Raw genomic sequence first — 13,802 nt, 5'->3', positions numbered from 1 at the left:
ACAACAAGGCAGCTGCTCCTGGCTGCTCCCACAGCCACAGCAGGCACCCAGCAAAGGAGATTGCAGGGAGCAATTAATTAGGGATGTTAGAATGGGGAATAAACTGGTTTTTGTGAGCAAACTCAGCCTTTTTGGGGGAATAAAAAATCCCAGTGTCATTAGGAGAGGAAAACAGAAATTGGGCTGGAGAAGAGCAGGGTCTGTGACTTGGCCAGCACTGGCATCACTGCATGGAGATCAATACTCATCTGAAATGTCTCCCTGGAGTCCACAGGACTGCTCAGGAGAGAAGGATGTGCAATCACTCATCTCCTCCTCAGAGTGAGGACAGCACTTAACCTCCCTGCCTCTCCTCCTGCCACCACCAGACAGGTGTAATGGGATTGACCTGGCTCCTCTCCAAGGTTTTGGGATCGTGCATTGCTTCCTTAGCTAATCTGGTGGATGTTTTCTGACCAAATGGCCATTGCTGTGGTATTTCCATGGATACATGGATCCTTTCTCCACAGCCATCAGCAGAGCCCAGAGGGGCAGAAGTGAGCCCAGGATTTGGAGGCTCTGCTCAGGCTCCAGCTCTGCTCACCCACAAGGAGCTGGATAAACCTGGGGGTTTATTGGAGAAAGGAACCAGCACCTTCCAGTGACACAAAGCAAAGTCACATGGAGGGGGCTGTACAAAACCCATAAAAGGAGTGTTTGGGATAAATTCATCCCAAAGGAAGCAGCATGAGGTGGTTTCCATTGGAAGAAGATGGCAAGAAGATTGGAGAAGACTCACATCAATGAAGGAAGCGTTTACATAGTCTGTGTTCTCCTCCCCTCTCTTCACTGGAATGATTACTCGGTTGAACTCATCTGGAACAGAACAAAACCATCTGAGATTGGGGATAACCTGCATGGCCTTTAGCTGGGGGGTCACCAAGCCCCAAGTGGGAGACACAGAGACAAGGGGAGCACAGTGCACCTGGCTGGGACAAGGACAGCCAGCTCCACCCTCTGCCCTGCCCTGCTTTGGGGCAGAGGAAGGGGATGCTGAGCTCTCCAGGGAAAGGACCTGCCCAGCACTGGGACTCTTTTCCCCTTGAGGCAGAGCAGAAAACAGCAGAGAGGCTCATACAGGGCTGGCTGCCATCTATGTCCAGAGAAAGTTTGAGTATCTTCAGGCATGGAGACTCCACAGCCTCCTTGGGCCAAAATGTGTTCCCTGATGTCCAGAGGGACCCTCCTGTGCTCAGTGTGTGCCCGTGGCCCCTTGTCCTGTCCCTGGCCACCACTGACAGAGCCTGCCTCTGTTCTCTCTGCACCCTCCCTGCAGGTGCTGATGGACAGGGATGAGGCCCCTGGAGCCTTCTCTTCTCCTTCTGAGCAGTCCCAGCTCTCCCAGCCCTTCCTCAGGGCAGAGCTGCTGCAGCCCCCTCCCTGGGCTGTCCCCAGCCTGTCCATGTCCCTCTTGTGCTGGGACCCAGTGCTCCAGGTGTGGCCTCCCCAGTGCTGAGCAGAGGGGCAGGATCCCCTCCCTGGACCTGCTGGAAGAGTTTTGTCCCACACAGCCCAGGCACCACTGTCCCTTTTGTCACAAGGACACTTTGCTGGCTCAGGTTCAGGCTGCCTGTCAGGACCCCTAGGGCCTTTCCTGCTTTTCCACCCAGCTGGGTGCCCCCAGTCCAGGCTGGTACCTGGGCTTGTCCCTCCCCAGGGGCAGCACTTTGCCCTTTTCCTTGAACATCACAAGCCCTGTTTGCCCCATTTCTCCAGCCTGATTCCTGTCCCCACACCCACCAGACACTCAGCCAAACAAGCCTTACATGGAATTATCTGAAGCACCCTGTTCTTCTTCATGTTGGCTGGCAAATTGCCCGTCCTCATCTTGTCATTCTGGATTTTGATTGAAGTGAGCTTCTGCAGGGCAAGGAGCAAAGCAGAGGGGATTTTCAGAGCCACCCAGTGCCAGGTGATCCCTGCACCATCCCAGCACATCCACCAGGACAGGACAACAGCCACACTCACCTTGAACTCCTCCTCCAGCCCGTTGCTGCTGGTCCCTGGCACTTTGTTGTAGATTTTCTGGAGGTGGATCTCTAGGGAGGTCACCTCCAGCTCTGTGTCACCGTACAGGTAGTGCTCCAGAAGTGCTTGGTATATGAACACATACTGCATCTGAGGGGTGCAGGGAGAAGGAAGGAGTTAAAAGGAAGTCTGAGTCTCTCTGAAATCTTCCTTTTTAAAATTGGTCTCACTGCTCATAACTGCATCTCTATCCATACAAGTTACTTTGCTTTTTTCCCCCTGCTCCTTTTTTTCTGCCATGTTCCACGCCCATGCTGGGTGGAAACCCTCCAACCTCTGCCTGCCCTCTGAGAGCCCAGAAAAGTGAGTGACAACCTTCCTGCCACCAAATGGGGACAGTTTCTTTATTTACCACACCAAGCAAAGCAGATGTGACACAAAACATTCTCCAAGCCTGGAGAAAAGGAGGCTCATGGGGGACCTTCTGGTTCCACAAGATTCCCTGACAGGAGGGGACAACCAGGGGGCAACAAGGGACAGAATGAGAGGGAATGGCCTCAAGCTGGCCAGGGGAAGGTCAGGTGGGATATTGGATAAATTTCTTCATGGAAAGGGTGTCCAGCCCTGGCACAGCTGCACAGAGCAGTGGTGGAGTCCCCATGCCCTGAAGGATTTAAAAGCCATGTGGATGTGGCACTTGGGGACGTGGGTCAGTGGTGGCCTTGGCAGTGCTGCTGGATTGGATGATCTTAAAGGACTTTTCCAACTCCAAAAAAATGAGTGATTCTATAATGATTAACACACTCATCTACGCTCTTCCAGAGGCAGGACAGGGCACTGAGGACAGGTCAGTGCTGGGGTTGGAGAACTCCAACTTCTTCCTCTCCTCCATGGAAAGTCTGGCACCACCTCTGTGAAAGCCACGTGGATGTGGCACTTGGGGACATGGATCAGTGGTGACCTTGGCAGTGCTGAGGGAATGGCTGGACTCTATCTTAAGGATCATTCCCAACCTAAATGATCGAATGATTCTACAAAGGGGATTAAAAAGAGCCCACATGATTCAGCATCACCCAAAAGGAGGGACGACACAACCCTCGCACATCCTCTGAGTGGGAGAAGGAAGGAAGTGGCAGCCCAGAGGGCAGGGCAGGGCACACTCACATCTGTCTGTACCATCTGGCAGCGCTGGGCCCGGATGCGGCTGACGAAGCCGTAGACATCCACCTTCCTCTCCGTGTGCATCATGTCCAGCATGGCGTCGATGACGATGAACGTGCCCGTGCGGCCCACCCCGGCACTGCAGGACAGGGGGGGGGAGATTGGGGAGCAATTCTTCCCTGGGAGGGTGCTGAGCCCTGCCACAGGGTGCCCAGAGGAGCTGTGGCTGCCTCTGGATCCCTGGAAGTGCCCAAGGGCAGGCTGGATGGGGTTGGAGCAGCCTGGGATAGTGGGAGGTGTCCGTGCCCTGGATTGTCTTCAGTGAGACACATGAAGGGAAGACAAAGCTCTTGGAATCAGCTGGGGGGTCACCAAGCCCCAAGTGGGAGACACAGAGACAAGGGGAGCACAGTGCACCTGGCTGGGACAAGGACAGCCAGCTCCACCCTCTGCCCTGCCCTGCTTTGGGGCAGAGGAAGGGGATGCTGAGCTCTCCAGGGAAAGGACCTGCTCAGCACTGGGATTCTTTTCCCCTTGAGGCAGAGCAGAACGAGCAGAGAGGCTCATACAGGGCTGGCTGCCATCTGTGTCCTTTCTTCTTGCTTCTCAAGAAGAAAAACAAAATGAACTTGGGATGGTGTAAATGTGACCATCTCTGCCTTTAACCACGGGGCTTCTCCTTGTTGCAATGTGGAGCCCCTGTGGCTCCCCCAGGGTTGCTGCTGTGCCTGAAACCACTCCAGGTCAGGCCAATCTCCTTGGCCACTGCTCCAGGCAATCTGCCTTCTCCCAAAGAGGGATGTTTCTTCTCAGGGCAAGGGAGACACCACCAGTGCTCAGCTGGTCTCACTCAGCATCCAGCCAAGCCAAATGACCCCTCCAGATGAGTTGTAACACCCTAAAATCACTGATTCCAAGAACTTCCTTCAATTCATGCTTTTTTTTTTTTGCGTGTCCCCATGAGGAACATCCCCGTTTAACACAGGAAATTTAAATAAAGATAATGAAAAAGTCCCAACTGAAAAAAAAAATTCTTTTCAAATAGGAGATGCTTTCCAGAGGTTGGCTGTGAGCAGGACTCACCTGCAGTGCACCACTATGGCTCCTGCATACTGGGGATTGCAGGTCTTCACCTTCTTCAGGAATTTCAGCATCCCAATGGGGGTGAAGGGCACCCCGAAGTCGGGCCAGCTGGTGAAGTGGAACTGGGTCACCAGGCGCTGAGGCTTCTTGTTTGTGACATCTCCCACCTGCAGGGGAAAAGAGGACTCAGGTTAAGGAGAAATACTCAGGTTTCCCTTCTTCCCCCAAGACTGAGAGAGAGGGAGCTGCAGACCCGAGCTGGAGCTTCAGAAGCAGCATCCACAGCTGGAAGGGCATGGATCAGGCTCTGGGACAGATCAGTCTCTAAAAACATGACATTTTCACCATCCAGCACCACATCCAAGGGGTGTGAGATGCCAGCCTGGCAGCAGCTGCCATATTTCATCCTCAACAAGCTCAAACAGAAGCTGTTGCTCCATCCTTTCCCACTCCTCTGGCCAGATCATCTTGGGATTAAAGGCATTAAAGGGGAGGAAAACACACACGTCCAGGCCACTGGAGTGAAGGATGAGGCTCAGGAGGATCACCCTGAGATCCAGACAGGTTTGCAGGCACCAACTCTTCTCTGCCTGCCTCTGAGAGAGGCAGGAAAACAAACAGAGTGACTAAAACACCCAGAGTCTCCTTGGAGGACAAGGAATTGTGGTGACAGATGGGAAAGTAATCAAACCCAACACATACAGCATTGGATTTTGTCTCAGCTGGGGGGATAAATCTGATTATTTTCAGGCATTAAGTGTCTGTGGGTGAGAGCAGGAACCAACACTGCTAACAGCAAGTGCTGGAGTACTTCAGGATGGAATTTCAGCCCTGGCATCCCTCAGCTTCCCTGCTCCCAGCACAGCCACGTGGTACCACTGTGAACAGGCTCTTGGGACGAATTAATTCTTAACAACTCTGGTTAAAAATGGGTGCTGGGGGTCATTTCATCCCAACTCTGCTCTCACAGAGCCTTGGAGGGGTTGAGCCAACACCTTTGGGATGCCCGGGGTGGAGAGGGGAGGGATGGGATGGGATGGGGAGGTGACCCCTGGCACCTGCTGGATGCAGAACTTGCGCACGGTGTAATCCACCAGCACGGTCACGTCCTCCACGGACACTCGGATGTTCCCGTAGGTCCAGCAGCCCTGATCCGGCCAGTACTGAGCACATTTACACTGTGAGGGGACAAAACAGGTGCAGGTGAGCTCTGGACACCCTCACAAGGCTGGGAATGGCTCCAGGACATGCCCACAGGCACTGGATGTGCTGGATTTGGCACAATTTGGGTCAAATCCCAGCCTGTGAAACCTTTTGGCACCGACCTCTTTCCTCTCCTTCAGGTTGGTCACCATGACAATTGTCGCTGTGTTTTGCTCCCAAATCATCCTCCAAAAATCATTCACTGTTTCTTCCTTTGGTCCTGAGGGGAAGGTAAAACAAAAAGTCCTGTTAGGGATCAACCTCTCACAATTTGGGACCAAAACCCTGAGTGTGGGGTCACACATCACAGATGATCCAACACATTTTTTGCCAACAGGTCACACCACACCACAGGTGCTGTGGTGTCTGGGCATGCCTGATCCAAGGAACAATCCTATCACACAATACCTGGGATATTTGGATTTGTTTTATGGTCAGGAATTCCACATTTAGCTCAAGAAAGGGAAACCAGTCAAACACAGCAGGGACTCGCCCAAGGTCACCCAGGGAAATTGTGGCTGTCCCGGAGTCTGTGGAAGTCCTGCCCTGGGATTTTGGGTTTTAGCCACGGGATCCCATTTCAGTGTGGCACAGGAATAGTTCCCTGCTGCCTGCCAGACACTAAGCTAACTCAGCCTACTCTGCCTTGCCAAGCCTGAGGCTCAGGGTGAGCCAAGGGAACAGCAGAGCCAAGGCTTAACCTGAGCCTGGAAGTGCTGAGGGACCTGATCCAGCCTCCTTCTCCAGCCAGAGCCAGGGAAACTGGCCAGGAATGCCCTGACCCACTGGCGAGTCCAGAGAGGAAATACACAGCACTCCCATGGGCAGGTAACATCCTGCTGCTGATGTGATCCCTAGCATGTGAGTGGGAATTTTGGTTTTAGGGATGTGTTTGGACTTCTGAAGATCATAAGGATGTTTCTCTCTATCCCATCCCTGGGAGTGTTCAAGGGAGCTTGGAGCAACCTGGGATAGAGGGAGGTGTCCCTGTCCATGGCAGTGGGGTGGAATGAAGTGAGCTTTGATGTCCTTTCCAGCCCAAACCATTCCATGGTTCTGTGATTTGGGGGATTTAATCAAGCAGCTCCCTGGCAGAATTTCCAGAGCTCACAACACCCTCCAGCAACAGGACTGCACAGGTAGGACTTCTCTCTATCCACCAAGAAATCCAGCACTGCTCTTTGACTAGGAAAATAATTTTGGGAACAATCTGTGGAGCACCCAGGCCTCCTTTTGACCAGGGGAGCTCTGCAGGATGCTGTGCTGTGGGTAGAGGGGCACAGCTCCACTGAGCAGAGGCACCCAGCCCAGCTGCCCCAACAGAGCAATGGGAATAGTCAAGAATTTATCTTGTGCAGCAATGGGAATGGGAATAGTCAAGAATTTACCTTGTGCAGCAATGAACTTATTTTTCTCTTGGTACCCCTGCAAGAAAAGAAGAAAAAGGAAGAGAAATTAATATTTCTCTAACACAAGAGTCATGACATGCATTTACTTCAGGAACAAACAGAGCTGGCATCTGCTCTGCTGCTCATTCTCCCTTGTGCAGAGAAGGGGAGATGGGCTGAAATCACTGAAAATCCTTGTGCCAAGGGCTGTTTTTCCACAGGAACTCTCCCCATGCTCACATACTGCAGGAATGACCCCCCTTGTTGGCACAAGGCACTAATGAAGTGGCACCTGACAGCCCTTCCACTGGAGTCAGACCCTGCATCCAGAGCATCACATGAAAATCTGCACTGATGCTTGGAAGAGGGGCTGTAGAACTCACAGAGATTGGTTTTGTGTGTTTTATTTACTGGGGAGGGAAGAAAAAGCTTTTTTGAGCCTTCCTTTGCTTCAGGTGCCTGCATCTCTGACATGACCCTTCCAGCTGACTGGAGCCACGTGGTGACAACCACAAAGGACCCATCTCCTCCCAGGGGCAGAGCAGGGCAGTGTTGCTTCCATTTCAGCTGGATTCCCTGATTTCTTCTCCATCCCCTTCCCACATCCAGCCCTGCAAGCTGGGAAGCACTGATGATCAACTGGCTACACTCAAGGATTTAAAACCATGTGGATGTGGCACTTGGGGACATGGTTTAGTGGTGGCCTGGCAGTGCTGGGGGAATGCTTGGACTTGTGGGCCTTAGAGGGCTTTTGCACCTCAAAGATTCTATGATTCTTCAGCTGTTTGTGGATCAGAAATGCCCAGCTCCAGCAGGAGTGGTTCCCCAGCCCTCTCTTGCTTTGCTCCTGGCAGGGATCTCCCCTTCACATCCCAAAACTCACATTAATGAAGGAGGCGTTGATGTAGTCGGAGTCAGGGACCCCTTCCACAGGAGTCAGGTGAACCCTGGAATGATCATCTGGAGGGAAATTAAAACTCTGCATTAAAGACAACCCCTCCATTCTGCTGGTACCTGGCCTAGTGAGAATCCAGGTGTTGGAGTTCATACTCCTGGCTGTGCTGCAAAAACACCTTTATGCCCCCAAATTCCTCTTGCTTAAACTCAGAGAGGCCCTAGATCTTGTCCAAGGTAGTTTTTTTTTTCTACAGAGTGCATATTTGAGGACACCCCAAGCCAGCCCACTGCCCAATGCCACCAGGCAAGAGTTGTCCCTTCTGGCATTTCCCATTCTTTTCATTCTCCATGGCCTTCTGGCTCCATGGAGCTTCTCCTCACAGGTATCCAAAGCTAAAGCAGACACAGCCACCCACCTGGGAGGTGAAATGCCCTCAACTGTGCCCTTGTCCATCCCAAAACCAGGAATGGGGAGTCCTGGCAGGATCCCCTGAGTGTTCCCCCCCATCCAACCAGCTCTGACACGTACAGGGCAAAATGTTCACATATCTGTTCTTCTCCTTGTTCTCCTCCTTGGAAGCAGCTTCACACGTGGCCTGTATGGGACACGCTGGGAGAGCCTGAAATGGCAGAAGAAAAAGGGTTTTCCATGAGGTTTTCATGGCACAGCAGGAACAACGTGCTGGCAAATGCCACATCTGAGCCTCCTGCCCCTCTGGATGTGTCCCCTCACCTCCACCCCAGCAGCAAGTCTCAAAGTGACCATTTAAACAGCTGGGCTGCACCAGAGAGAGCCAATCCCTTCGGAAAGATGTGGAACAAGATCTGGAATCTCCTGCTCCATGGACACGAGGTGGCAGCAAAGCCTCCAGCTCCGAACCCACCCGGCAGCACCAACGAGCTCATTCCTGATTCCTGTCCACGGAGGCTCCTGTGAGATTCCCTCATTAACAGTGCTGCTAATTGTGACCTGATTAAGCCCCCACCACCACAGTGATGGCAGGAGCAGCCCCAGGGGGCCTTTGGTGGGCGGTGCTGGGGTGACAGGGGACACTGTCCCTGGGTTTCCCAGTCGAGCACAGGAGGTGCTTCCCCAGCGTTGTTATTCCACATCCTCTCTGAACAGCAAAGAATGTGCTGGAGGTATCCAGCATCCCTTCCTCCAGCTGACAGGATGGCAGGAAGTGTCCAGGGCAATCAGGTATTTATAACCCTAAAAACCCCCCTCCCTGGGCATTCATTGCACCTATTTGGTTTCATCACAGCACGGCCAGGAAAGGGATCAAGTTTTGTAGCAGCTGGACAAAGTGGAGTGGTTTTTTTTTTTTATCTTCTCCTCGTTCTCATGGTGCCATATCATGGCTTGGACCTGGGCTGGGAGCACAGGCCTGATCAGGAGCAGCTGAGGGAGCTGGGAAGGGGCTCAGCCTGGAGAAAAGGAGGCTCAGGAGGGACCTTGTGGCTCTGCACAGCTCCTGCCAGGAGGGGACAGCCGGGGGGTCGGGCTGTGCTCCAGGGAACAGGGACAGGAGGAGAGGGAACAGCCTTAAGTTGTGCCAGGAGAGGTTTAGACTGGATATTTAGAAAAGTCTTTTCACAGAAAGAGTTGTCAAGCCCCAGCATAGGCTGCTCACGGTAGTGATGGAGTCACCATCCTTAAAAGTTAAAAAAAAAAGTGTAGATATGGCACTGATGTGGCACCTGAGGACATGGTTCAGTGGTGGTCTTGGCAGTGCTGGGTTAATGGTTGGACTTGCTAATCATCTTAGAGGGCTTTTCCAACCTTAATGAACCCATTCCATTCCACTCTATTCAATTCCATTATTTTTGTATTGACAAAGCAAAACAGATCCATTGTCATAAGCTGCAGAGTCCAGCAATATCAAGAGAAGGCTGGAGTCATGCCTGAAGAAATGCTCTGGGCTTGTGGGACAAGGACAATACCTGAGTTCCTCCCAGCTGAAGGCCAGCCTTTGTTCCACACACTCACCATTGTGTTTCAGGGTTAACAGCTCACTGAAATAAGATGGGCTCATTCCTGTTTCTCTGTCAAAGCTTTTTTTTGTTTGTGGCTTTAAGGCCATGAGGACTGGGAGGTGGGGGGCAGAGCTTGGGAGGCAACCAGCGAGCAGGGGAGCTCTGGAAGACCCCAAGACATCCACGATCATTCCTGAACCCAGAAAAATGTAACTCTGAAGAGCTGTTTGCTAGAAACCCTCTGCTTTCTGCAGTAAGCATGAGGGTGAACATCAGTTTGTCACAGATTCAAGGACAGAATCAGCCCTGTCACTGCTCAGCCTTTAAGAAATCCCCTGTCCTGGATTGCAAGGCAATGTGTGTTCCATTCCCACCTGTCAGAGGTGGGGCAGTTCTCTTCTGTTCTTTGGGCAGTTTTCTTTATCTCTTCCACAACCAATCCTCCCTCCAGGAGATCTCTGCTGTTCATTGGCCATTAATTATTAATTATCTTCTGTTCATGGCCAGGGAGTGTCCCTGCATGGCTGATCAAATTCCATCATCCCACTGGGAGATGCTCTGCCCAGGGCAGGAGCCAAGCATTCCTACCTGGATACAATCTGAGCCTGGAACACCACATCAGCCTTTGCCCACTGCATTCCCAGAGGAGCAGCTTTCTCCTGCCCTGCATTCCCAGAGGAAGAGCAGGCCCATCTCCAGCAGCCCTGGAGCTGCAGAGGAAAACTGCAGCCTTGTGCAGGATCCCTGCTCCAGCAGAAGCACAGCTGGCACTGCAGGAGGGCTGAGCCCCCATGGGATGGGACTGTGCCACCACCCTGACCCACAGGGACAGCTCCTGCTCTGACTCTGTCAGTGCTGTTTTGTATTACTGCATTTTTATTTTATTTTTATTTTCTTCGCTAGTAAAGAACTGTTATTCCTCTTCCCGTATCTTTGCCTGAGAGCCCCTTAATTTCAAAATTATAATAATTCTGAGGGAGGGTGTGGCATTCACATTCTCTGGAAAAATCCCTTTGCCCAGGATTTTTCTCCTGGGAAGCTGAGAAGCCTCAGGAAAAGGAAAACAATTCTTATCTCATTTGCTTCTCCTGTGCTGTGCTCATGTGGAATGTGTTTGGAGATTGTTTACCCACAGGTGATTGTTTCACTGGGTTCTGCTGGGAGTTGTTTTCACTCTTTGGCCAATCAGGGCCAAGCTGTGTCAGACTCTGGAGAGAGTCACGAGTTTTCATTATTATCTTTTTAGCCTTCTGTAAGCATCCTTTCTGTATTCTATAGTATAGTATTCTTTAATATAATATAGTATAACTGTTACTGTCATATTTTCTGGAAAAATCCCCTTGCCCAAGATTTTCTCCTGGGAAGCTGAGAAGCCTCAGCTTCCCCTGTGTTTTGCTGCTTTGGGAATGTGGTTTGGAGATTGTTTATCCAACATGTGAATTGTTTTTCCTTAATGACCAATCGCCGTCCAGGTGTGTCAGACTCTCTGAGGAGAGTCAGGAGTTTTCATTCTCATTCTTTGCAGCCTTCTGTCTGTATCCTTTCTCTATTCATTAGCATAGTTTAGTACAGTTTTAGTATAGTGTTCTTTAATATAATATGATATCATAACGTAATAAATTAGCCTTCTGAGGACATGAGTCAGATTCAATCATTCCTCCTTCGTCCTGGGGACCCCAAAAATACCACATATAACAAAGTAATAAATTAGCCTTCTGAGGACATGGAGTCAGACGCATCATTCCTCCCTGCCAGAATACGACAGCAGCGGGTTCACATTTCCCATTTCAGGGGGAACTCCTGCCTTTCCACACCAAGAAGCAGACCCTAGACCCGACCCTGGGGGCAGCAGGAGCGGCACTCACGTTGAACTCCTCCCTGAAGAGCTTGTTGTCGTCGGCCATGCGGCGGTTGATCTCCTCCTCCAGCTTGTCCACGGGCAGCGGCGGGTACTTGCGGTTGGTGCTGGGCGAGCGGGCCAGCAGGGGCATGCTCTGTGGCTCTGCAATGACACCCCGGTGTTACAGGTGGATAACGAGAGGATTGGATCTCAAAATTAAAAGATAACTGTTGTGTGAATATTAGGAAAAGCTTTGGTGGTGGATGGTTATGTTACTGTAGTTTGGTGTCAGAGCCCAGGATGTTCCTCTGGCTGCCCTGGATGATTTGAGACCCTGGCAAGGGGTTCACAGACCTTGGCAACTGTGTCTTTGATTTTAGTCCATGGAAAAAATTACCAACTTTGTGTGAAGATTTACAAGCCACAAGAGTTTGAGTAGAATGATAGTTAATTTGTCATGGGGTGAAAAAGTAGAATTTTGGGGGTTTAGAATGGGGGTTCAAGAGGCAAGGTGGAGGAATCTGGGCGTGTCCTGTCCTTCCTCTCCTTCTTCTTGCCCTCATCTTCTGCTGTGATGGTGACACTTTTGGATTGGTTTAGAGACAGACTGTCTGACATAGGTGATAGGTATTGGAAAATTATTGTAAATCAAGTACATGTAGTTCTTAGTATAAAATGTTAACACCACCCCAAGGGCAGGCGCTGTGCCTCAGCCAGACCTGCAGGACAGCTCTCAGCAGGTCAGAGAAAGAATGTAATAGATGAGAAAAAATAAACAACCTTGAAAAGCAGAATGGATGAATCTTGACTTCTATGGTCACACGGCTGGGAGAAAAAGGACTTTCTAACACCTCAGGGTCATCTCAGCCTCAGAATCCTGACAGTTTAGATGTTCTCTGTCCTCTCCATAGTTCCCTTTTCCCCCAGTCTGTATTGTGACCATCAGACAGCCTGGGCTGTCCAGGACAGAAGGTGTGCACATGTGCCCCTTATCTGGAAAAGCTTGTTGCTAAGGGGGTCAGGCATGGCAACACCTGATCTCCAACCAAGTCACAAGAAAGCAGTTTCCACTGATAAATGCCAAAGAAGAGCTGACTGACAGACTTTGGGAGGCACCAGGGCTGGCTGATGCAACCTCCAGGGGTATAAAAGACTGAGCACCCATCTTGAAGATGAACCAGCCACGTGGTATCCATGAGGGCACCTCCCAGCACTGCAATTTTTTCCTTATGTAGTCCTTTGTTGTATTTTTATCAAGGTTTAATAAACTTTTTTAAATTCTTAAAGTGAGCAGCTGTCTCACACGGGGGACACAGGAGCCACCAGCTGTCCCCTGTGGCCAGCACTGCCCACCCACGCCCAGGGGAGCACAGGGACCCCACACTGCTGCTTTTAGGGCTGTCCTTGTGTCTGCACAGAATGGTTTGGGTTGGAGGGCGTGTTAAAAGAGCATTTTGGTCTAACAGCTTCCACCAGAGCAGGCTGCTCTGAGCACAGTGACACCTGGCTCGTGGCAGCAGGGCCAGGGCAGTGCCTGTCCCCTGAGCTGGCACTGCTGGGGCACCTCCAGTGCTGGGGGCACTCCTGGGCCTCTCACAACAAGATCTTGAGGGGGTGGAGAGAATCCAGGGAAGGGAATGGATATGGGAAAGGGTCTGGAGCCCCAGGAGCAGCTGAGGGAGCTGGAAAGGGGCTCAGCCTGGAGCAAAGGAGGCTCAGGGGGGACCTTGTGGCTCTGCACAGCTCCTGCCAGGAGGGGACAGCCGGGGGGTCGGGCTGTGCTCCAGGGAACAGGGACAGGAGGAGAGGGAACGGCCTCAGGCTGGGCCAGGGGAGGTCTAGATTGGATATTTGGGAAAATTCCTTCATGGAAAGGGTTGTCCAGCCCTGGCACAGCTGCCCAGGGCAGTGGTGGAGTCCCTGTTCCTTGAAGGATTTAAAAGCCATGTGGATGTGGCACTTGGGGATGTGGGTGGCCTTGGCAGTGCTGCTGGATTGGATGATCTTAAAAAACTTTTCCAACTCCAAAAAATCAGAGATCCTATGATGACTAACACTCTGATCTACACTGTCCCAGAGGCAGGACAGGGCACTGAGGACAGGTCAGTGCTGGGGTTGGAGACCACCTGGCTCTGGATTCCAACTTCTCCCTCTCTCCCATGAAAGTCTGGCACCAGCAGTGTGACACAATTCCCAGGAGGGCACAGCAAAGGCAGCTGCTGCTCAGCAGAGCCCAGAAAGGCCAC

General features: G+C 51.6%; 1 protein-coding gene across 3 annotated transcripts in view; it reads right to left on the bottom strand.

The window, feature by feature from the left end:
• The window catches only part of PTPRA (protein tyrosine phosphatase receptor type A), a 119,615-nt gene that overhangs the window by 4,103 nt on the left and 101,710 nt on the right, over nucleotides 1–13,802 (bottom strand). For all 3 annotated transcript variants that reach the window (XM_064419054.1, XM_064419055.1, XM_064419053.1), the window contains 11 exons: nucleotides 11,582–11,718; nucleotides 8,269–8,359; nucleotides 7,726–7,802; nucleotides 6,843–6,879; nucleotides 5,577–5,674; nucleotides 5,310–5,429; nucleotides 4,252–4,418; nucleotides 3,172–3,307; nucleotides 2,008–2,157; nucleotides 1,806–1,899; nucleotides 779–855 (listed from right to left, as the gene is read on the bottom strand). In XM_064419054.1, coding sequence (XP_064275124.1) covers nucleotides 779–855; nucleotides 1,806–1,899; nucleotides 2,008–2,157; nucleotides 3,172–3,307; nucleotides 4,252–4,418; nucleotides 5,310–5,429; nucleotides 5,577–5,674; nucleotides 6,843–6,879; nucleotides 7,726–7,802; nucleotides 8,269–8,359; nucleotides 11,582–11,718 — 1,184 coding nt within the window. The remainder of the gene's footprint in view (nucleotides 1–778; nucleotides 856–1,805; nucleotides 1,900–2,007; nucleotides 2,158–3,171; nucleotides 3,308–4,251; nucleotides 4,419–5,309; nucleotides 5,430–5,576; nucleotides 5,675–6,842; nucleotides 6,880–7,725; nucleotides 7,803–8,268; nucleotides 8,360–11,581; nucleotides 11,719–13,802) is intronic.

Source organism: Passer domesticus, chromosome 4, assembly GCF_036417665.1.
Source record: "Passer domesticus isolate bPasDom1 chromosome 4, bPasDom1.hap1, whole genome shotgun sequence".
Lineage (NCBI taxonomy): Eukaryota > Metazoa > Chordata > Aves > Passeriformes > Passeridae > Passer > Passer domesticus.
Note: the sequence above shows the minus strand (reverse complement) of the source record. Positions and strands in the feature narration are given on the sequence as shown.